At 39.4% G+C, this 22896-nt stretch overlaps 1 protein-coding gene across 13 annotated transcripts in view; it reads right to left on the reverse strand.

The window, feature by feature from the left end:
- Window positions 1–5408: 5408 nt before the first annotated feature.
- Window positions 5409–22896, reverse strand: part of MAPK10 (mitogen-activated protein kinase 10) — a 622226-nt gene continuing 604738 nt past the window's right edge. For 9 of the 13 annotated variants that reach the window (XM_059887589.1, XM_005208191.5, XM_059887587.1 and 6 more), the window contains 3 exons: window positions 22587–22650; window positions 20629–20706; window positions 5422–6317 (listed from right to left, as the gene is read on the reverse strand). In XM_059887589.1, coding sequence (XP_059743572.1) covers window positions 6175–6317; window positions 20629–20706; window positions 22587–22650 — 285 coding nt within the window. In that variant the 3' untranslated portion in view covers window positions 5422–6174. Of the gene's footprint in view, window positions 6323–20628; window positions 20707–22586; window positions 22651–22896 lie in introns of all 13 variants that reach the window. The other 4 variants (NM_001318200.1, NM_001318201.1, NM_001083728.3 and 1 more) reach the window with 2 other exon arrangements.

The raw sequence follows: 22896 nt of genomic DNA on the forward strand, positions 1-22896 counted from the left end.
TAATATGTGACAAGAGAGGATGGGAAATTCCAAAGTGGTGTTTGATTCTTGTGTATGTACCATCATATCTCATGTGCTTAGGAACTGTACATGTCTACAGTTTGTTTCAGTAACAAAAGAGAAGACACTGATCTAAAAGGATGAACAGATCAAATTCAGTCTGGACCTGGGGAGATGACTTGCCATGTTCAATGGTCCCTGATGTGAACTGACCTGAGACAAGAGCGTTTTCAGTGTGTTTCACTACTTGCAAATGTCTTCCAGGCATGCCTTTCAAAATTCAGAGAGGAAAGACATGCAACAAGTAGCTTTCCGATAAATCCGTAAGGTCAAAAACCTCTAGCTTGAGTACAACCCAGTGCAACTGCTGAGCAAAAAGAATCCTCCTTCTAGGGTGGTTATTGCACAAGCAAGAAAGGTAGTTTTCAAGATATCTTTAGTCTCACTGTAAATGTGCTCAAAATGACCCACATATTTGGTAACTTTTCATGGCACCTGGTGTGCACCAATAACTCCTTCTGATCCTTTCTATCCATGAGCAGTCTTATGGCATGTGATTCCCCTTCTTAATATTGTATTTTCAGGTACCTATACTTGGCCACTTTTAAACTTACTTTATTAACAGAGTAAAGATATGTGATTTAAAATAGAAGCTATGCCAGAGATAACAAATGGCTTTTGGTTTCTATTTTTCTCATATATAATAGGTTCGATTCAGTTCAGTGGCTCAGTCGTGTCCGACTCTTTGTGACCCCATGAATTGCAGCACGCCAGGCCTCCCTGTCCGTCACCAACTCCTGGAGTTCACCCAAACTAAATTGTGTTAACTCAAAAGAATAGATATGTTTATCTTCCAGATTTTCTTTGTAATAGTTAGCTGGTTAAATAAAACATTGCATTTATAGAAATAGAAGGCCATTCCTCAATTTTTCAGATGTTTCCAGCTTAACATGGGTTTGGTGACCTTATCAAGACATAAAATCATAAATTCAAAGAGGAGTAAGGTTAACTACCATGTAGACACACACACACACACACACACACACACACACAAAACAACTTTGACCTCTCTCGAGTAATGACTAAACTGATCAGGACTTCTGATAAATTAACCTGATATTTAACCCTGTTTTACTCACCTAATACCCTCAGAAAATTATTTTTTCCTTCTTCACCGATTTTACACCTTAAAGGAAACTTATATGAGTTGTAGATGTACAACCAACATCTCCAGACAGAAATGAAGGCTATTTTTAGGAGAAACTAATCTCAAATGAAAGTAGAGCTTTCTACATGGTCACATATGTATTACACACTCATTACCCAAAGTGAGAAAGTAGGTCACTCCTCATTTCTTATTTATTCCCTGGCACAATCAGACTGCACAATGAAATCATGTGATATGCTTCAGAGCTACTGTCAGGACATAAAACCCAAGACAATGAGCAGCAGGACAACAGTTAGCAACAGGCAAATTCCAACAGTCTGGGTTTGGATTTGGTTTTATGTTACTAGAAGCAGATTTGCTTTGTTTTTTAATAGTTCATAAGAAACAGAAATCACAATGTATCAACTTCATATCCACCTACAAAGAGTTCAAAAAAGCCAAAGTTCTCCCCCCATTCATCCTCTTGTTCCACCAATATCTTGAAAATAAAAAATAAAAATAAAAAAAAAAACCCAAAATGAAAAAGAGTGAGAAAGGACACAAATGATTTAAATAATTTCAATCCTTATTAAACATCACTGAAGTGCATTTGATCTATCAGGCTGACTTCCAGTTCTCACCACTAAGACCTTGCAAAGAAACTGGATTGCGTAGTTTTGTTTCCAGGGTTGATCTAGAACTGTAAAGATGAGATGTGTATGAATGTGTGTATGTGTTTTAAGTCCATTTCATAAACACGGACACAGGACGATTCTCATCATTTGTAATAGTCTTTGGAGTCCAATCATGCAGAGTAACAGGCAGGTGTAAATTAGGTCTTGTTGCAAGATATACATGGCAAGGTGAACAGTTCAGTGCTAACTAGGGGTGGGAGATTTCTGTCCATTAGGATATACTGGCCATTGGTCCCACATAATCAAAAGTTAGATGTACAGGAGTTCATATACAAACAGAGATCTTCCATTTCAGCTTGCTGACCAAGGAAATGAGTCAAAGTGAGCCATTTCAGACAGCGAAAGAACTGTCCAAGTGCTAAAAGAGATAAAATCTTGTATTTTAATCACATGGAAAATAATTAGTGTAACTATGTACATTATAAGTTGATTGTTGTTCTTAGAGAAAGGAGTTTCCATTCTGGGTTCAAAAATCTCTGTGGACAATATGCATGTTGGGCATTGTGAGCAGGGTAGAGAGTGGAGATTTCTCTTCAGACCCAAAGTGGTTGGAATCAAAGATTTCTCAGGCTATTTAATCTCTTGCTCTGAGCTATACAAGATAAATTCTCTTCAGCTAACCTGGTTGATAGCATTCATCACAGAGCATGATGCTTTTAAGATTTAGATTATCATATGTTGAGAATTACATAGAAATAGATTTGGAATAATTTAGATTTTGCAATGACTATTTAAAATTTTGAAGTCCATTTTGCTTATTCTGCCCCCCACCCTTCCCTGGCAAGTCATAAAAGGATTTATCTAATCTTACCTAGTCTACTTATTCTATTTGTCAAGGCCTATTTCCTGATTTATCAGTCAGCTGCTATCAGTATCCTTAGGTAATATTTTTCTGATAATGATAACAGATTGAAAAAAAAAAAAAAAACTATACAGCTCCCTGGCCTTCAATTAAATAGTTTACTCCAAGTGGAGGGAACAGACCAGGCCCTGGTCCATCTATGGGGTACATTCTCTCAAAGCTCAGTCATCAGATTCTTGAAGATGCAAGATTATTATCAGTTTTTATTCCACAAGAAGAAATTTGGTTATCAGGCCGGTGTATCTCTTTTGGCCAACAGAATACATATAGAAATATCAAAGTGGGGGTGGTGGTTTTGCCAAGCTCTCTCAAAAATCTAGTTCCTCCTGCACATGGACATGTAGCTATCCCTCCTGTAAAATACTACAAAACATTTCTTGAAGGATCACTATGAAACTACTTGCCCTTTAAGGAAAGTCAGGCCAACTTTGCATTCCGAAAGGAACCCCAACCATAGGCAGGAATTTCACTTTTCCCAAGAGTGACCTGACACCCCCCTACCTGAAAAGCAGGAGAGACCTTTTGAAGGAATTGGTGACTGCACTGGAAATATTTGTTTTTTCGAGAAAAGAAGACTCAGTGCAGAACATAGTATATTCTGTGGATCTGGTAACAACATAATCACCTCCTGAAGGGACTAATAAAATGGACCCAAGGTTGTGAAGGGTGGGTGGACTTTTGCAATGATGGTTCTCTTTGTTGGCCTATTGCCTGTTGCTTTGATAATCTAGGAAAATTAATTGTAGAAGCTATCAAGAAGCTAACCCTTAGCTTGCTTTGTAATACATGATATCTCAATATAAAGGTTGTTTCATTTTCCCTTGACTGGAGGGAGTTCTGGCTGAAGGTAACCCATTTCCAAGAGACAACAGGAGAGGCCAGACTAGTGGAGTTTAGAGAAGTAAGTAAGTAGCAAGTGGAAGTAGCAAGTAAGGGGAGGGACTTTGGGTAGTTCTTGCCTGGTTTCATCTGAATGGAAAAAAAAAATCACTTCCACATACATGAGACAGAGTCTAACTGTCAAGTGGTTTGAAGTTGCTGGCTGGCTGGAGATTTCCTTTTGTCTCCTGATGTTGTTTCGTGGCTGATGAAATTCTCCCTGGGATTCACTCTCTTTCAACAGCTTCGTGCTCTCTGCACTTAATCTCATGTAGTTAAAGAGCCAGGAGGGGAGAGGCCGCAGGTATAGCAAGAGAAGAGCACAGAGAAAGGAGATAAACAAAGAAAAAGGAACGCAGAGAGGAGAAACTTTAAAGGGGGAGAGGGAGTGAGGGAGAGGGTTGAGAGAGTGTGACACAAAGAAAATTGAGAGAACTCATGTGAATGTGGAAGCGTTTTTCCAATCAGATTGTCTGCAATATTAACCAAAAACAAGGGCAGCAAGATAGAGACACTGGGCCACTTCTATTCCAGGGGGCAAGCTGCACAGTCTAATAATTTTTCTCTCCATTTTGAACAAATGACCTCTTGTCATGAAATCTATGGTGCGAAGCAATCCCTGGTAAATGGCAGCATTGCTCCCGTGGCGATGGTGGGAGTTGATTCTATTGCTTAGGAAGAGATACAGCTTCCCTATCGTTGTGTTTAAGGCAGTTTTCACAGCACTGGCATTCTTGGCTGCTCTGTTTTCCAAGGGATCCCATTTGCCCGTCATCTCACACTCAACCAGCCATCCTGTGTGTTTCACTTCTTCTTCAGGTGAAATACCACCACACTGGTGAGCACCAAAATGGTCAGAGTGCAGAGTTGTGATGGATACTTCACTAGAGTGAATAAGAGGAGAAGGGTCGACCTGGTCCTGTTATTGCTGAGAAGTTATCCTGGTATCGCCTTGTATGGAACCAGGATGTTTCACAGTGCCTCCTTCAAGTGCCTGGGAAAGCACTTTCATTTATTTTTGAGCTAAATTCAGGAGATTTTGCTAAACATTGACATCAATGCTTCATGGCTTTTAAGACACTCTATTGCTAAAGCTATTTAGGAGAGTAACTTATGGGCAGAGTTATTGCTGTCATGTCAACTTGTGGTACAAAACTCAAATGATCAGCCCTTCTTGAATTGTTGAAATTTATGAAAAAATAAATAAATAAGAGACATTGGCCATGTTAAGGAGTCGGGGAAACCCCTGAGGAACGTCTGTGGATGTTTTCAAATGCTAACCTGAGGATTGCCCTGGGCTTTGGGTATTTTTTTAAGTAATTTTTTTTTTTTAAATTCCAGAAGAGGGAAGTAATATTTCTTCTCAAAATAAAACCTTGACAAGGTATAAACATGGAAAATAGCACAGTCATGGAAAACACAACCCACAATCTAAAAATAGCCTAGGCAAACTCACTTTTTGTTAGGGATACCACGTAGAGGCAGCTCCAGTCTATTTCAGAGAAGGGTTCCCATCAGATATGGACACACTAACCCTGCCTCACTAGCTGCCAATCTCTTCTCAGTTGTGACACATAATTTGCAAACGATAAATGAGGGTCTCCTTTCTAAAACAGGAATGCCGGTGTCTCCTAAATCTGGGTCATACCTCCTTTAGTTCTTCCTCCCACATGGCCACACTACCCTAGTCTCTCCTACCCACTCACTATCAGAGAAAAGACCTTCAGCTGTTATGCCTACCTTCCTTCTAAAGGTCAAACCATTCAGTACCTGGAAACTGTTACCCTCTCCCACCCCGCACTGTACATAATAAGCATCACATATGTTCTTTCTACAAATTGGTTTACAGGTGCCATTTAATCAGTTCAGATTTGGAAGCTACATCTTCAAGGGTCCAAGAGAACTCACTCCCTCCCCATATTCCGCCCTTTACACATTTTCTTATAAGACATACAGCTTAATCAATTAACAAACTAAATAGCTTATATACTGGCAATATATTACAGATGGGTTTATGTCAGAGTAATAGATCACATGAAATGGACCATGTGGTACCCCAGTGCGTGATGTCTTGGGAGAGCCCTGAGGACACTGACAGTAGCATCTCTAAGTACGTGGTGCTGTATGAATACAGACACATGCGGATCTGTATCTACATCCATCTGACTAGGCCAATAGGAGCAGGTAGATGCAAGATAGAGACACACACATGCTGGATGGGGCCACTGCACACCTTGTCATGCCATTTGAAAGGGCAGTTACAGGTCACTGGTTCTGCAGCCATTAAAATTACACTTTATGGAGAAGGCTTCTCTAATTGTGTTTGATTTGCTTTCTGTAGTAAAAGCATCATTGGAAGAATACCAAAGCAAGAGCAACTAGGAGTTAAATATACATTTGGCTTAGCTGCAATACAGAACTCTGGAGAAGAAGCAGGCTGAAAGATGTGTTTCAATTTTAGACTCGGATTCTCTCCCTTGCCACGTTCTTGTCGTTGCGTGTCTGCGTTTGCGTGTGTGCGTGCGTGTCTGCGTGTGTGTTCCATCACATCATCTCCTGAAGAACGCTGGGTTTCGCAGGCAGGCGGCTAGTCACCTGCAACAACCCAGGGGTCCTGCCGAGGCTTCCAGGCTGCTGTCAGTGTCAGATGCCAGGGTCTGGTCGGTGGACATGGAGGAGATGTCATTGACGGATGAGGAAGGAGGGAGGCTCTCACTGCTGTTCACGGCTGCACCTGTGCTAAGAAAACGAAGACCGACATGACTAAACCTGGAACTAGACTCAGCTGGATGTCACTCAGCGGACAAGTGTGTGCACAGACGACAAGGCAGTGCTCCCCAACCTTTTTGGCATGAGGGACCGGTTTCATGGAAGACAGTTCTTCCACAGAGCAATAAGGGGGGATGGTTTGGGGATGATTCACGTGCCTTAGCTTTACTGTGCATTTATTTCTATTATTAGTACATCAGCTCCACCTCAGATCATCAAGCATTATTAGATCCTGAAGGCTGGGGACCCTAGATAGGGGATGTCTGCTCCATCATTCATTCGACAAGTCCTCATAGAACCACTAATACAGAGCACTACATTAGACTGTGAACATGAGGATAACAACACAGTGTCCCTGGTCAAAAGTTATTCAAGGGTTAAAGCAGTCATTCAAAATTGGGAAAGGAGTACATCGAGGCTGTTTATTGTCACCCTGCTTATTTAACTTATAATATGCGGAGTACATGATGAGAAACGCTGGGCTGGATGAAGTACAAGCTGGAATCAGTGTTGCTGGGAGAAATATCAATAACCTCAGATATGCAGATGACACAACCCTTATGGCAGAAAGTGAAGAAAAACTGAAGAGCCCCCTGATGAAGGTCAAAGAGGAGAGTGAACAAGCTGGCTTAAAACTCAACATTCAGTGAAGATCATGGCATCTGGTCCCATCATTTCATGGCAAATAGATGGGGAAAGAATAGAAACAGTGACAGACTTTATTTTTGGGGTCCCAAAGTCACTGAAGATTGTGACTGCAGCATGAAAATGAAAGACACTTGCCCCTTGGAAGAAAAACTATGGCCAACCTAGACAGCATATTAAAAAGGAGAGACATTACTTTGTCCACAGAGGTCTGTCTAGTCAAAGCTATGGTTTTTCCAGTAGTCATGTATGGTGGTAAGAGGTGGACCATAAAGAAGGCTGAGCACCGAATAATTGATGCTTTTGAACTGTGGTGCTGGAGAAGACTCTTGAGAGTCCCTTGGACTGAAAGGAGATCAAACCAGTCAATCCTAAAGGAAATCAACCCTGAATATTCATTGGAAGGACTGATGCTGAAGCTGAAGCTCCGTTACTTTGCCACCTGATGGGAAGAACTGACTCATTGGAAAAGACCCTGATGCCAGGAAAGATTGAGGGCAGGAGGAGAAGGCGATGAGAGAGGATGAAATGGTTGGATGGCGTCACTGACATGAGCTCGAGCAAACTCTGGGAGATTGTGAAGGACAGAGAAGCCTGGTGTGCTACAGTCCTTGGTGTTGCAAAGAGTGGGACATGACTAGTGACTAAATAACAATGCAGTAACTGTCAAATTCTGCTCTACCCTAGAAATCACCTGTAATGCTTCTAAAAGAAAAAAAAAAAAAAAAACCTCCACTAAACACCCCATTCACCCGTCACACCTCCCATATCGTAACACATCTGGCCTTGGGTAGAATCAAGGCATTTGCATTTTTCAAAAGCTCCCTGGAGACTGATGTTAAAGGCTGAAGACCACTATTCTATGAAGAGGGCAAATAAGTGAACACCTTTAAAGTAATCACCTGAACCTGGATGGTTTCAATTCAGGAAGGTGTTTGTTTGTTTGTTTGTTTTCCTGCATAAGGCAGTAGGTGAGATTTTAGTTACTGACCAGGGATCAAACCCACACTCCAGGAACTGGAATCACAGAGTCTTAACCAGAGTCTTAACCACTGGACTGCCAGGGAAGTCCCTCAGGCAACTTTTAAAACAAACACATATAAGCCTCTTATCCCAGAAATATAGGCTGAGGTAATTCCCAGAGATCAGAATTACTTTGAGGCTACAGTTATAAGAAAGGAAGGTATATTAAGTAAATATTATTTTACCGTCATTAATTTGACATCAAACTTAAAATCCATATAGGAAAATCCAGGTAGGACTGTGGATGAAAGTTACCATAGACCAAAAAAAGAACAGAAGTCAGACCCACAGTCAGCCTCTTGAGTGCGTTTACTTTTCATCAGGCTTGCTTACCTGGGAATCTCCAAATAAGAACTACAAAAAATTTTTAATTGATCTGCTATGTAGGAATACAAAGGTTTTAAAACTCTGAGGAGAAACCTGCTTATGGTAATCACTCAATAAATACTTACTGAGCTACAGTAGTTTTAAGAACCACACAGGGGAGATTGTAAAACTGAATTAAACCAAAGCACCCTGGAAAGTCCAATCACTTTTTCTCTTTATAGAGCCTTTATATTCAAGCGATACAGGTGGTGAAATGCATGTTTTGTGAAAGAGTTCACTATTAAAAATATATGAAGTATAAGCATCTAATAAAGTGAGATATATTTGGTGAAAATCATATATCCCTGTGAATAAGTCACAGCAGTATTATCAAATACATCTAATAAGTTAGGGGGAAAAATCTAATGAAGTGGAGAACTTAATACAATCTCCTTGTTCCTGGAGTAGGTAGGTGATTAAAATGTGACAGTAACTGAAGAGGGTACACACACTTAAACTAAGACAAATTACATGGATCCTTTTAAAGCTGTTCTTTGTTGATTATAACCATATTTATGCAAATTATGATAAATGTAAAAAATATAGGAAAAAAAGACAGCAATATGCACTGATCCTCAAATTAATGATAACTATTAAACTTTTGATATATTACTTTCTAGTCTTTTTGCTAGGAAGTCTCTCTAAGTATAATCATTTCATATATACCCTTTTGTATCCTGTATTTTCTTATCCAAAAAACCTATGCAATATTTCATGTTCTTTAAACTCTTAAAAATATCAGTACCCACTAATCTTAAATGTCTCTATATTTTTAAATCTGTCTTATTAACATCTTCATGTAAATACCTTTACTCTTATTATCATATAATATTATGATATATTAATGATATATATTAATGATATATATTAATATGATAAGTTATATCATATTAATATAATGTAAAGTTCGGCTCAGTTCAGCTCAGTCGCTCAGTCAAGTCTGACTCTTTGCGAGCCATGGACTGCAGCATGCCAGGCCTCCCTGTCCATCACCAGCTCCCGGAGCTTGCTCAAACTCATGGCCATCGAGTCGGTGATGCCATCCAACCATCTCATCCTTGTCTTCCCCTTCTTTTTCTGCCTTTAGTTTTGCCCAGCATCAGGGCTTATCCAATGAATCAGTACTTCGCATCAGGTGGCAATACTTTGGCCACCTAACGTGTGCTTAGTTGCTCAGTAAGCATACAAGTAATGTAAAGTTATCTGGTTTCAATTCATTCCAGCTTTATTTGATTATATCCTTTACAGATATGGTGCAGAGCTACTTCATTTCCTCTTGTGACATATACTAGTAGATTTCAGAGGCCAGCAGACAACTCTTGATTAAACAGCCCAACTGCCCAGCTCTGTTTTTTTTCCCTTTGATTTCAGATTAAATTATACCAACATCCTCATATTCTTTCATCAGCTATAGTCTCTAATAATTGAGCATTACTGCGATGGGCTTCTCCGGAGAAGGCAATGGCACCCCACTCCAGTACTCTTGCCTGGAAAATCCCATGGACGGAGGAGCCTGGTAGGCTGCAGTCCACGGGGTCGCTAAGAGTCAGACATGACTGAGCGACTTCCCTTTCACTTTTCACTTTCACACATTGGAGAAGGAAATGGCAACCCACTCCAGTGTTCTTGCCTGGAGAATCCCAGGGACGGGGGAGCCTGGTGGGCTTCCACCTATGGGGTCACACAGAGTCAGACATGACTGAAGTGACTTAGTAGCAGCAGCAGCGATGGGCTTCTCAGAAACATCTTAAATTTTTCCACATTATTATTAAAGGGTAGAGATTAAAACTAGATGCAGGATTTTAATAAAGGCTTGATCAAATTATGGGCTGACAGAGTGAGATTACTGTCTATTCATCTCCTGAATGATATATTCTTATACTATGGATGGTTTTCAAATCAGGGTACTAGAGTTTAGATTTAGTTTTAATTTGAAATATAAAATATTGCCCATATATCTTTTGTAACAGCTTCACTGAGACATATTTCACAATCTAATTTGTATAATTCAATTGTTTTAGGTTATTCACATAGTCGTGTAATCATTACAACAATCAGTTTTGTAGAGTTTTCATCACCACAAAAGGAAATCCTATAAACTGTTTCTTACCACCCAACCCTAGGCCATGACTAACTTACTTTCTGTCTTTATAAAACTGTCTGTTCTGAACATATCAGATAAATGGAATCATACAATATGTGTCTTTTGTGACTAGTTTCTTTCACACAGCTTAATATTTTCAAAAGATTCATCTGTATCAATACTTCACTTCTTTTTATGACAACAGTATTCTACTGTATGAATATATCCCTTCTGTTTATCTATTTATCAGATAATATCACATGATATTTGTCTTTCTCTGACTTACTCCACTGAGTGTGATCATCTCCAGATCCATCCGTGTTGCTGCAAATGGCATTATTTCATTCTTTTTAATGGCTGAGTAACATTCCATTGTACATGTGTACATAGATCTTCATGCATCCATCTGTAGATGGGTCTTTATGTTGCTTCCTGTCTTGGCTATTGTAAACAGTGCTGCAGTGAACACTGGCATGCATGTATCCTTTCAAACCATGTTTTTCTCTGGATATATGCCCAGGATTGGGACTGCTAGACCTTATGGTAGCTGTATTTTTAGTTTGTAAGGAGCCTCCATACTATTCTCCATAGTAGTTGTACCAATTTACATTCCCACCAACAGTGTAGGAGGGTTCCCTTTAACCCATAACCTCGCCAGCACTTACTGTTTGTAGGCTTTTTTATCATGGCCACTCTGACTGGTATGAGGTGATATCTCATTGTAGTTTTGATTTTCATTTCTCAGAATCTTTATCAACCGTATTTCTAGGGTTCCATAAATTGTTGTTGCTGACTCTGTATAGCACAAATGCATTAAAAAAGGTTCCTAACAGTGCCTCTATAAAATCCCCGTTACATTCTCAGGTTGTATGTAAAGAGTTTCCCTATACAGTGCTGTGGGGGATGGGAATCTTGTGTACTGTCTAGCAGCACGCTGCGGTGGTTTTAGTGGCTTTGAGAGTCAGTTATTAGCATTTCTTTCCAATTTTGCCTTCATAGATGACATATCAGTAGCTTGAAATTGATCACAGAATATTTACACGATCAGTTCAGTTCAGTTCAGTTGCTCAGTCGTGTCCGATTCTTTGCGACCCCATGAATTGCAGCACGCCAGGCCTCCCTGTCCATAGAAATTAGTAATTGCTACAATCAGTCCATCTTTTTTAAAGAGATGATTGCATGCATGCATGCTCATTTGCTCAGACATGTTCAACTCTTTGTGGCCCCATGGACTGTATGTAGCCAGCCAGACTCCTCTGTCTATGGAACTCTCCAGGCAAGAATACTGGAGTGGGCAGCCATTCCCTTCTCCAGGGGATCTTCCTGACTCAGGGATCAAACTCTATTGTTATTAAAAATTAAACCCCACACTGTAATTAAAAAAAAAAAAAAACTTTTGCTTCTGTATGATTTTTTCTATTGCACTATACTATATGCCTTCTCAACTGTAGCCATCTCTGGCTTTACTGAATGATCCTCTCAAGTCTGTTTTTTATGTAGATAATAAATAAATTTTTAAACCATAAAAACAAACAAAATTAGAAGGTTCCAGACAAATATTTTGGCTTCAAGTTGTTAGTTTACTGCCAAACAGTTTGGGACAATATGTTAAAAGTAGAATTGAACTGAATTGAACTTATCATTGCCCAGGATATCCTAGCAATGTGATAAATACCCCTCTTCCTATATTGTTTTCAGAGAAACCAGTAAAATACATACTCTTTTTATAAAATTTTTTTGTTAGTAAAGCATTATAAATTTTTGTCAATAAATGTGTCATTTAAATTAACTGGAAATACTAATAAAGTTACAGATAAAAAATACTAGTTACTTTCAAAATTACCTGAAAAAAATTTAGGTTTTATGGAAAGACATAATAACCTCAGATATGCAGATGACACCACCCTTATGGCAGAAAGTGAAGAAGAACTAAAGAGACTCTTGATGAAAGTAAAAAGGAGAGTGAAACAACTGGCTTAAAACTCAACATTCAAAAAATAAAGATAATGGCATCCGGCCCCATCACTTCATGGCAAATAGATGGGGAAAAAATAAAAACAATGACAGACTTTATTTTCTTGAGCTCCAAAATCACTGCAGATGGTGACTGCAGCCATGAAATTAAAAGACACTTGCTCCTTGGAAGAAAAGCTATGACCAACCTAGACAGCACATTAAAAAGCAGAGACATTACTTTACCAACAAAGGTCCATCTAGTCAAAGCTATGTTTTTTCCAGTAGTTATGTATGGATGTGAGAGTTGGACTATGCAGAAAGCTGAGCACCGAAGAATTTATACTTTTAAATTGTGGTGTTGGAGAAGACTCTTGAGAGTCCCTTGGACTAAAAGGATATCAAACCAGTCAATCCTAAAGGAAATCAACCCTGAATATTCATTGGAAGGACTGATGCTGAAGCTGAAGCTCCAATACTTTGGACACCTGATGGGAAGAACTGACTCATTGGAAAAGACCCTGATTCTGGGCAAGATTGAAGGCAGGAGAAGGGGATGACAGAGGATGAGATGGCTGGATGGCATCACCGACTCAATGCATATGAGTCTGAACAAGCTCCAGGAGTTGGTGATGGACAGGGAACCCTGGTATGCTGCAGTCCATGGAGTCCCAAAGGATCAGACATGACTGAGTGACTGAACCGAGCTGAACTTAACAAAAATTTACCAGCTAAAAGTTGCATGTGTATCTGTGCGCGCACACTCAGTCACTCAGTTGTGTCTGACTCTGCAACTTCATGGACTGTAGCCCACCAGGTTCCTCTGTCCATGGGATTTTCCAGGCAAGAATACTGGAGTGGGTTGCCATTCCTTTCTCCAGGGAACCTTCCCAACCCAGGGATCACACCCGCATCTCCTGCATCTCCTGCACCAGTAGGCAGATTCCTCACCACTGAGCCACCTGAGAAGCCTAGAAGTTATCCAGCCAAAGGCATCCATAGTCTCAAAGGAAAATACTGTTCTGCTTTTCTAAATAAAATTATTTTCCTGACCCATCCACACATAAAAAGAGACACAAAATATTATGAGAACCACTAGATTTGTTTTAGTCACTAAGATGTATTCCTTCTCTGTATTCATGGCTATCAGCTTCAGTTGGTTTAGGGGCTGATGTTTTTAAATAGAAAAAGTTATTGGGATAGATCTGTAAATAATTGGGAGGAACATACTCCCATAAGATGTAGAGGAGAAGGAGGGGCTATATATTAAAATCACTGGGAAAGCTTTATCTTCCATTTAGAGATTCTAAGAAATCTCTACCCATCTTGATGCTAAGCATCCCTAGCTCAGTGAGTCATTGTCACTTCTGGGAGGTTTACTTCTCAGGCAACAGGGTGGTGAACAGACTAAGAATCTTTGTATTAGATGACCTTCTAGTTTGTTCTTGCTCTAACATTCTATAGTAAATGCTTTTAGAAGAAAATTAATTTCTATTCATGGGCTGTTATTCCCTCAGCAGTCTTTACAAATCAATTCAGAAAGCAAGCACTCATGCTACTCTTGAAAATAAATCACTATGCAAGTGAAATCAGATAGTAGAAGGGAATATAATTATTTATTTAGAAGTGTATCTGGGGTTTAGATTTATTTCTTATTGATACACAACAATTCCATCAGTAAATTTCAAGCTTCTGTATTATTCTGCAAATGCACATTTAACTTTCTATTTACATTTTAAAAGCATCACTAAAACATGAGTTTGGGTATTAGAACAATTTTGTCACTGAAAAACTGCATTAACTTATTCCCTTGCTGCTGGGTTTCTAGTGTTGCCATGACTGAATATTAAGGGAGTCTAAGTCGTAATATTATTTCATCTCAGCTATTTACAAAATAAAATGTGATATGCAACATTCCTGAGAAAAGGTGATTATAATGAGGAATGCAATAAGGCTGAATCTTCAAAAGTTTTCTAAGTAATCGCTTTCTCTTTCCAGCATAGTTTACTGCAAATGTTTGTGTGTGTGTGTTAATTGCTCAGTCGTGTCCAACACTTTGCAACCCCGTGAACTGTAGTCCATTAGTCCAGCTGAACTCCTCAGTCCATGGCTTTTCCAGGCAAGAATACCAGAGTGGCTGTATATATATATATATACACCATGCACACACACACACGCACACACACGCACAGTGGTATGCCAATAAAAATTTAGCAAATGGCTCTTCAGAGGGGTTAAGAATGCCTTGATTTGTAGAGTCAGCCAATTTCTATGTCTTAAATCCTGCATGGTGGATTTCAAGCTACAATATGAGGTCAAAAAACTCAGATGTACACAAGTGGCTCGTTGCTCCAGCACATGGCTGTCTTATGTCTCCGCATAATGCACGGAAATATATCAAACACAGGGACTTCCCTGGTGGTCCAGTGGTTGAGGATCCACCTGCCGACGCAGGGACACAGGTTCAATCCCTGGTCCAGGAAGATTCCACATGCCTCAGAGCAACTAAGCCCATGTGCCACAACTACTGAGCCCTCATGCCACGGTTAGTGAAGCCCATGCACCCTGGAATCCACACTGCACAACCAGAGAAGGCACCTCAGTGAGAGGCCCACACACCGCAGCTGGAGGGTAGTCCCCCACTCACTGCAGCTGGAGGGTAGTCCCCCACCCACTGCAGCTGGAGAAGCCTATGGGCAGCAGTGAAGACCTGCTGGGCAAAAATAAATAATAGCTAGCTAAGTAAATAAAAGAATAAAAAATACCAAACAGAAATATGTCATATAATATGTATCACACGTATGATTTCTCAAAATCAAGCCAGGAATCTTTTCCTTTAAAATCATGTAGTGAAAGATTGAATCCACAATCATTTTAACTATAAATTGCTTAAGCCAGGCCACTATAGTTTAGAGCAGGTGTAGAAGGTAGATAATTTAGTATTGTTACAGGTAGTTGGAATGGGTAAAAGTATTTTGGCCTTCTCGTGTGCACAAAGAGCCTAAGGGGAATGTTTTATGATTAATTGCTAGCACACTAACTGCTAAGTCACTTCAGTTGTGTCCGACTCTCAGCGACCCCATGGACTGCAGCCTTCCAAGCTCCTCCGTCCATGGGGTTTTCCAGGCAAGAGTACTGGAGTGGGCTGCCATTGCCTTCTCCAACACTAAACTAAACGGGCATGCAAAAAATTTCAGGAATATATATGTCTCACAGTGAATAAATAAAAAAACCACCTGAAAGCATGGCAAAGCTTTGTCTGAAGCAGGAGTAAATGCCAGAAGCAACATTTGTGTACTTGATACTTGGTTCATTTACCTTCATGATGATTAACAAGTGAATAAGTATTAACTGGCATAAGAACATACTGAACTGCATACTGTCCCAAAACTATAATCCTGTCTTGAATTTTGTCTTTGGGAGAGCACCAAGAAACATGTTGAGGAAAGACCTGAGCACCAATTTCCAAATTAATAAATATTTAACAGGCTACTATTATGTGTAAGTTGCTCAGTCCTGTCTGACTCTTTGCAACTCCATGGACTGTAGTCCATGCAATTCTCTAGGCCAGAATACTGGAGTGTGTAGTCTTTCCCTTCTCCAGGGGTTCTTCCCAACCCAGAGATCGAACCCATGTCACCCGCATAGCAGGCAGATTCTTTACCACTGAACCACCAGGGAAGCCCTTCTCTGGTGGCTCAGAGGTTAAAGCGTCTGCCTATAATGTCGGAGACCTGGGTTCGATCTCTGGGTTGGGAAGATCCCCTGGAGAAGGAAATGGCAACCCACTCCAGTATTCTTGCCTGGAGAATCCCATGGACAAGGAGCCTGGCGGGCTACAGTCCACGGGGTCACAGAGTCGGACACGACTGAGCGACTTCACTCACTCATTATGTGTAAGGGATAATACTCTGGCACCACAGGGCACACAAAGCTGAATATATACAATCTTTTTCTCAATGAATTTACAATCGATACGGGTAATAAGACAATGTGTAAAATACAAGTACTATTAGGACCCATAGGAAAGAAAGATCTTATTCTTTGGGAAGATATGAAAAGTCTTTTGGAACAGATACGAAAAATATTTGGGGACAAGGTGGTAATAAAAGAACACTTTTGAATGGGCAGAAAGGTGCAGAGCCAGTCAAGTAAGGCAGCGACAACACAGGACCCTAGAATGGGTATAGGATCAAAAGCGGGAAAATGTGGAGTGTATTTCAGAGGGCTGTCTGTGTCAGAGGTTACTAGGCTTAAATTATAAGTGATGCAAAGCTATTGGAGGCATTGATCAGTAAATGATTGCTCAACCTATAGTTTTGAAAGATCAACTTAGGTCAAGACTGAAGTATGGTAAATTATTTCAAGAAAACTTTAATCATAATGGTGTTAACATAAAGGTATGGTAGCAATTCGATGTAAGACATCTAGCAAGCAAAATGTTTAGGATGCAAAGAGTGACTGACAGTCATAATGTGGGTATGGAGTGAAAGGTCAGTTATGGGTTTCAGGCTGGGAGGCTGAGAAAAATAGAGTTGCCATTAATAGAAATGGGAAAGTTGAGACAAAATTTACGGCTGAGTGGGTGAATCTAAATGGAGAGGATGTGTTTGGTTTTAAACAAATGGAATCTGAATTGGCAGCATCTCACGTGTCCTGGCCCAGGATCCTAATTTCTTTATGACTAGGTTATACTCATCATTACATAATTTGGCAGAACGAATTTATTTCACAGTGATTCCAGAAATAACAAACTACTCTGTAAACTAGGCTTCAGTTTTATTCACCTTAAATATATTTCTTACAAACTTAAAAATAATTACTTGGCCAAGACTCAGGTTCATCTATTCAGAGCACATAGAAATTATGTCAATAACCTTAGATACTGTTCAAGAAAATGATCCAACACTTGGGATTGGTGCCAAAAAAAAATGAGCATATAACCTTTTACTATCACACTTGAGCATTTTTTAATAGGCCCCCTCCTAAGGGTCATCTGACTGTTTTGTGGAACATAACTTTTTGACTTAATATTCTCAGTAGATTAGGATCCAGATGTTTTATAACATTGTAAACTTGTAGAAAACTGATAAAGTAAAACTCTTTTCTTTTTCTGCCTAGTAGAAAAGACAACCACAAAGATAGGTTTGGTTGCTGTGTAGGACATTTGTAGGTTTTTATTTAATTTGGTAATCTTATCTCAGTGTTATTTTTTCCATAGACTGCTGCTGCTGCTGCTGCTGCTAAGTCGCTTCAGTCATGTCCGACTGTGCAACCCCAGAGACGGCAGCCCACCAGGCTCCCCTGTCCCTGGGATTCTCCAAGCAAGAACAGTGGAGTGGGTTGCCATTTCCTTCTCCAATGCGTGAAAGTGAAAAGTGAAAGGGAAGTCCTTCAGTCGTGTCCGACTCTTAGCGACCCCATGGACTGCAGCCTTCCAGGCTCCTCCGTCCATGGGATTTTCCAGGCAAGAGTACTGGAGTGGGGTGCCATTGCCTTCTCCTTTCCATAGACTACCTAATCTTAATTTCTCATATCTTCACTGAACTTTGTCATCCTGTCATTTCCCTCATTAAGGAGCTAAAAGAAACTTTGCATGTACTCACTTTCTTTTGCAATAAGAATGATGACTTTAATGATTAAAAAATTACACTTCAATTATATACAAACTTTGTTCCTTTACCAAACACTCCAGCCTTTCTTATGGCAGATCACTGATCGCATCCCTTTAATGATCCATTGATCTCACTTGTACCATCGCTAATTCCTTTCTGCCTTCCCTGAGCTGTACAGTTTGCCTGAAAGGAATCGTGGGAATAAGAAGATTTTTGTAGAAGTTTGTGAAAGTATTGAAAAGCAAATTGTGTATTTTTATGCCATCACAGATTAGCTGTTGTGAAGACCTGGTCGGGGTTGAGGGGAAAGTGGAGGAAACAAGCAGAAGACGGGGTATCCTGGAGTGGATAGCATAATTCTGAGCTCTTTGCAAAAAAGAAAGGAGATAATGAATGGATTTCCCTGGTGGTCCAGCGGTTAAGAATCTGGCTTGCAACGCAGTGGGTAAGGGTTTGATCCCTGGTTGGGGAACTAAGACCGAATATTGCTACGGGACAATTAAACCCATGTGCCGCTGCTACTGAGCCCATGCAGCACAACTAGAGGGTTCTTCTGCAGCAACAAAAGATTCTACATGTTGCAATGAAGATCCTGCGTGCTGCAAATAAGACCTGATGCGGAAATAAACAATTTTTTAAAGAAAGAAGAATAGAAGAAACTGTGAAATTTGTCCTGTCCTGTCTTGAAATGGGGCTTCCCTGGTGGCTCAGTGGTAAAGAATCTGCCTGCAATTCAGGAGACCCAGGTTCGAGCCCTGGCTTGGGAAGATCCCCTGGAGAAGGAAATGCAACCCACTCCAATATTCTTGCCTGGAGAATTCCAGGGACAGAGAAGCCTATCGGGCTACAGTCCATGGGATTGCAAACAGTCAGACACGACTAAGCGACTAACACTTTCACTTTCACATCTTGAAATAGGGCTTCCTAGGTGGTGCTAGAGGTAAAGAAAGAATCTGAATCTGCTTGCAATGCAGGAGAAATGGGTTCAATCCCTGGGTCAGGAAGATCCCCTGGAGAGGATAATGGCAACTCACTCCAGTATTGCCTGGAGATTTCCATGGATAAAGAGGCCTGGTGGGCCACAGTCCATAGGATTGCAGAGTCAGACACAACTGAGCAACACTTTCACTTTCAACACTTCCTGAAATGCTAAGTCACCCTTCACTGGATTCTGGTATTTCAACTTCTTAATGATTATAGGAAAAAGTATTTTGACCATTATGATAATTCTTAAGTTAGGGAGTCTTTCTGCCTTAGCAGGTGGCATCTTGCTGTTGGATTCAGTCTCTGGGCTCTTTAATCAGCAGCAGATAGAACAGGCAGGTTAAGTAAGAAGCATCTTCTACAGACTTGTATCAGTATAGAGGCGGGGTTGAATAAATAGGGTGGGCAGACAAACAACTCCGATGATTCCTTTAACCTTCTTTGACGAAAGGAAAGACTTGACATATAATTGGACATTTCCCTAAGTCTAGAAGTGAGAAAAACATGTCATAACTGAACAGCATCAGTTTGGGTATCACAGTAGTTGTGGGTTGCAAACTTGTTAAAGAGTAATATCAGCAGGAGGAATTGACTCACTCATTCTGTTTCCTGAAATGATTTAAATTGCATGGGAAAAATTATATATCAAACGTAGGACACCAAATCTACTTTTCTCTAAGGTAATAATTTGCAGCCTACAGTTTTGTCAGCATGATCTGAGTGTTGTTTAAAGCTGATGATAAAGTCATTACATTATTTAAAACTATTTCTATATTCTCTTTCTATTCAGAACATTGGTCCTAGGAAAAATATATTGGCATTAAAAAGTGTAAGTAAATTATCTCAAGTCATCCTAAAGCTCATTGGTGAGCTCAGGAAAATATGTGTATTATATATGTGCATGCTAAGTTGCTTCAGTTGTATACAGCTCTTTGTAACCCTATGGACTGTGGCCCACCAGACTCCTCTCTCAATGGGATTCTCCAGGCAAGAATAGGGAGTGGGTTGCCATGCCCTCCTCCAGGAGACCGTCCTGACCCAAGGATTGAACCTGTGTCTCTTACGTCTCCCGTGTTGGTAGGCAGGTTTTTTACCACTGGGAAGCCCATGTATATGTACTAATGTGTGCTATATTTTGTAGACTGCAAATGTAAAGATTTTTCTGTGCTGACTTTAATTGGACCCCGTTGTGGTTAAGGCTTCAACTACTGTCACATCAACCTTAGGAAGAGTAAACTTTAGAGTGAATGAAGGAAAAGGTTTTAGGTGGAGGGATTGATTCCTGAACTCCACACTGAGGTGGTGGTCAAGAGGGCATTATGGATCTGAATTTTGATGAGGAGCACCCACCCTTTAATCAGATTATGCTAATATTTCTTCAAGATTCCTTGTTATTTTAAAGTTCTGAAAGAACTCATGCTAAATCATTATAGTCAGAATAAATGCCACACTAACCATCAAAAGCAAGGAGACTGAAATCATTAGAGGGAAACAGGTAACACTGGTTCATATGCTTGATAAGCAGTATTATTGACTGCAATCTCTCCTTAAGGCCAAAAAAAAATACGCAAGTACCGGTTTGTTGGTTATTCATTGAGAGTGAGTACCTGAAGGAGAAGGCTGTCCTTTCACAACGCCATTCTTCGTCTTTTCTTCCGAGTTCATTACTTCCTTATAGATAAGTTCTGTAACAAAGGTACCAGTGTTATGAAAATCAGTTTTCTCCTTAACCCAAAGAAAAAGTCATTCATAACAAACAATAACATTTTGATGGGACTGAGTCAATTACAAATCAAGTGGAATTTTTTACTTTTCTATTTTCACGTGCTCAGTCATGTCCAACTCCTTGCGACTCCATGAACTGTAGCCTGCCAGGCTCCTCTGTCCATGGAATTTTCCAGGCAAGAGTACTCAAGATTGCCATTTCCTCCTCTAAGGAATCTTTCCAACCCAGGAATTGAACCTGAGTCCCCTGCATTGGCAGGTGGATTCTTTACCACTGAGCCACCTGGGAAGCCCTATTTTCTTGCAAAAGCACAGAGCTTGGCAAACATAGGTGCTCAACAGTGCATTTGACCAAATCAATGTATGTAGAATACACATTACTTCTTTTCTGAATTCTTTGGGGAATTTCTGATGCATTCTGACTTTATCTCTTATGGATTTTAATGCCTTAGTTTTGAACATCCATTTCTCTTTTATGTTCTTTCCCTAAGAGATGCACATATTCTTGTGACTTGAAATTATTACTTTCTATCCATTTCCAACTCTTACTTCATCTTTTTTTCCAGACTCAAATTTTGGATTTGTAAAACTAAACTTGCCTAAAATCCAACATTAAAAAAAATTATTACCCTAATTTCCAAACTGGCATCCATTTCTGGCTTTTTCATTGCTAGAGATAAAAATGTGTATATATTCATTTCTTTTTACTTTATCCCTTTTAGCTAAAAATTACTCTGTGCAATTCATTCCTGCTTTGCAATGGCTTACAATTAACACAAGCACCATCCTTTATAGGTATTCCTCCAGTTTTCAGAATTGAGTCTATCCTCCTTGAGTGATATTTACACCCTATTACTTACCTAACAAGAACCTTTGAGTGTGCTCTGGTCCTTATTTAGATCAACTCTTTTTCTGTCTATCATTCTCATCATTTTTAAAATTTGATCTACTGTTTATATGAGCTTATTTTTCCATACTCTCCAATATGATCTCTCGAACAGTGGATTCTCCTTACTATCTTTATAGCACATTCTGATCATTCTTACCCTTTGGTTTTCTCTTATATTTTCATTCTAGTATTTTTCTCTATTTTTTATTTTCCCAACTTAGAATTACTAATTCTTTCAAGGTAGCTCAAACATTTCTTTCCTTCTGATGTACCCTTTCTCTTCCTCCTCATTTTGAGCTAATCATTTGTTATAAACTGCATTTGGTTTTTTCATATTTATTCTATTCTGTGGTTATTTATATTAGTTTAGCAATTCTTCTCTGCTTTGTTTCATCCTGAGTATGATATTGACCATATAGTATGTGTTTGGAAAAGTTTTGTTAAAAAAAAAAAAAAGGTAATTAATATATTCACTCACTGTTTTCTTACTTTAAATGAGAAATAAGCTGTTTGAATGCATACATTTTCATTTAAATTCTCAAGTCCTATAAACTGAGTGAGTGAATTCACATATTCACTCTTTTATTTTATAATGCCTAGAACCATCTCAGGCATAACATTATCCATTTAATGTGATAATTTTATGTACAAACTTAGAATGTTTAATTCTGAAATTTTGAATTAAAGCTTGACTTTCACCATGACAAATATTTTGACAATCAGTACTATTTTTAAAATATGTCAGTAATTAATTCCTTTCATTTTGGAGTAAATGTAATATTGCTATTAGTATGAAAAGACAGATGAAGTTTAGGAGTTTTGAAAATGGTCTAAGAGGATACCCCTTAGAAAACCATCTGTTACTAAAGCATTTTAAAAGGAAAATACTTAAAAATATTTTATGAGTTTAAAAAAAAAGAAAAAGCACACTTAATTAGGCAGTAGAATCACCTTTCCATTCTTCAATGGTGTGCTCTCTCTCATCCAGCTGTTTGTCATATATCTGAGGTGGGGGCTGCGGGGAAAAAAAATAAACAGACAATAAGCTTTCTATAATAGCCTAAAAATAAACTCTTACAATGCAGGAGAATATCTTGCTATTCACTGATTTTAGGGGTGATCAGAATCTCATATAAATTGTGGAGTAATTATAGTGGTGAAGAAGTTTAAATTGCCCCAACAAACTTATGAAGGATTCATTTACATGCCAATATTTGCTGCTAACAAATAAGGCAGCAGAATACAAAACCCGAGAGCTCAT

The sequence above is a fragment of the Bos taurus genome, chromosome 6 (assembly GCF_002263795.3).
Source record: "Bos taurus isolate L1 Dominette 01449 registration number 42190680 breed Hereford chromosome 6, ARS-UCD2.0, whole genome shotgun sequence".
In the NCBI taxonomy this organism is placed as follows: domain Eukaryota; kingdom Metazoa; phylum Chordata; class Mammalia; order Artiodactyla; family Bovidae; genus Bos; species Bos taurus.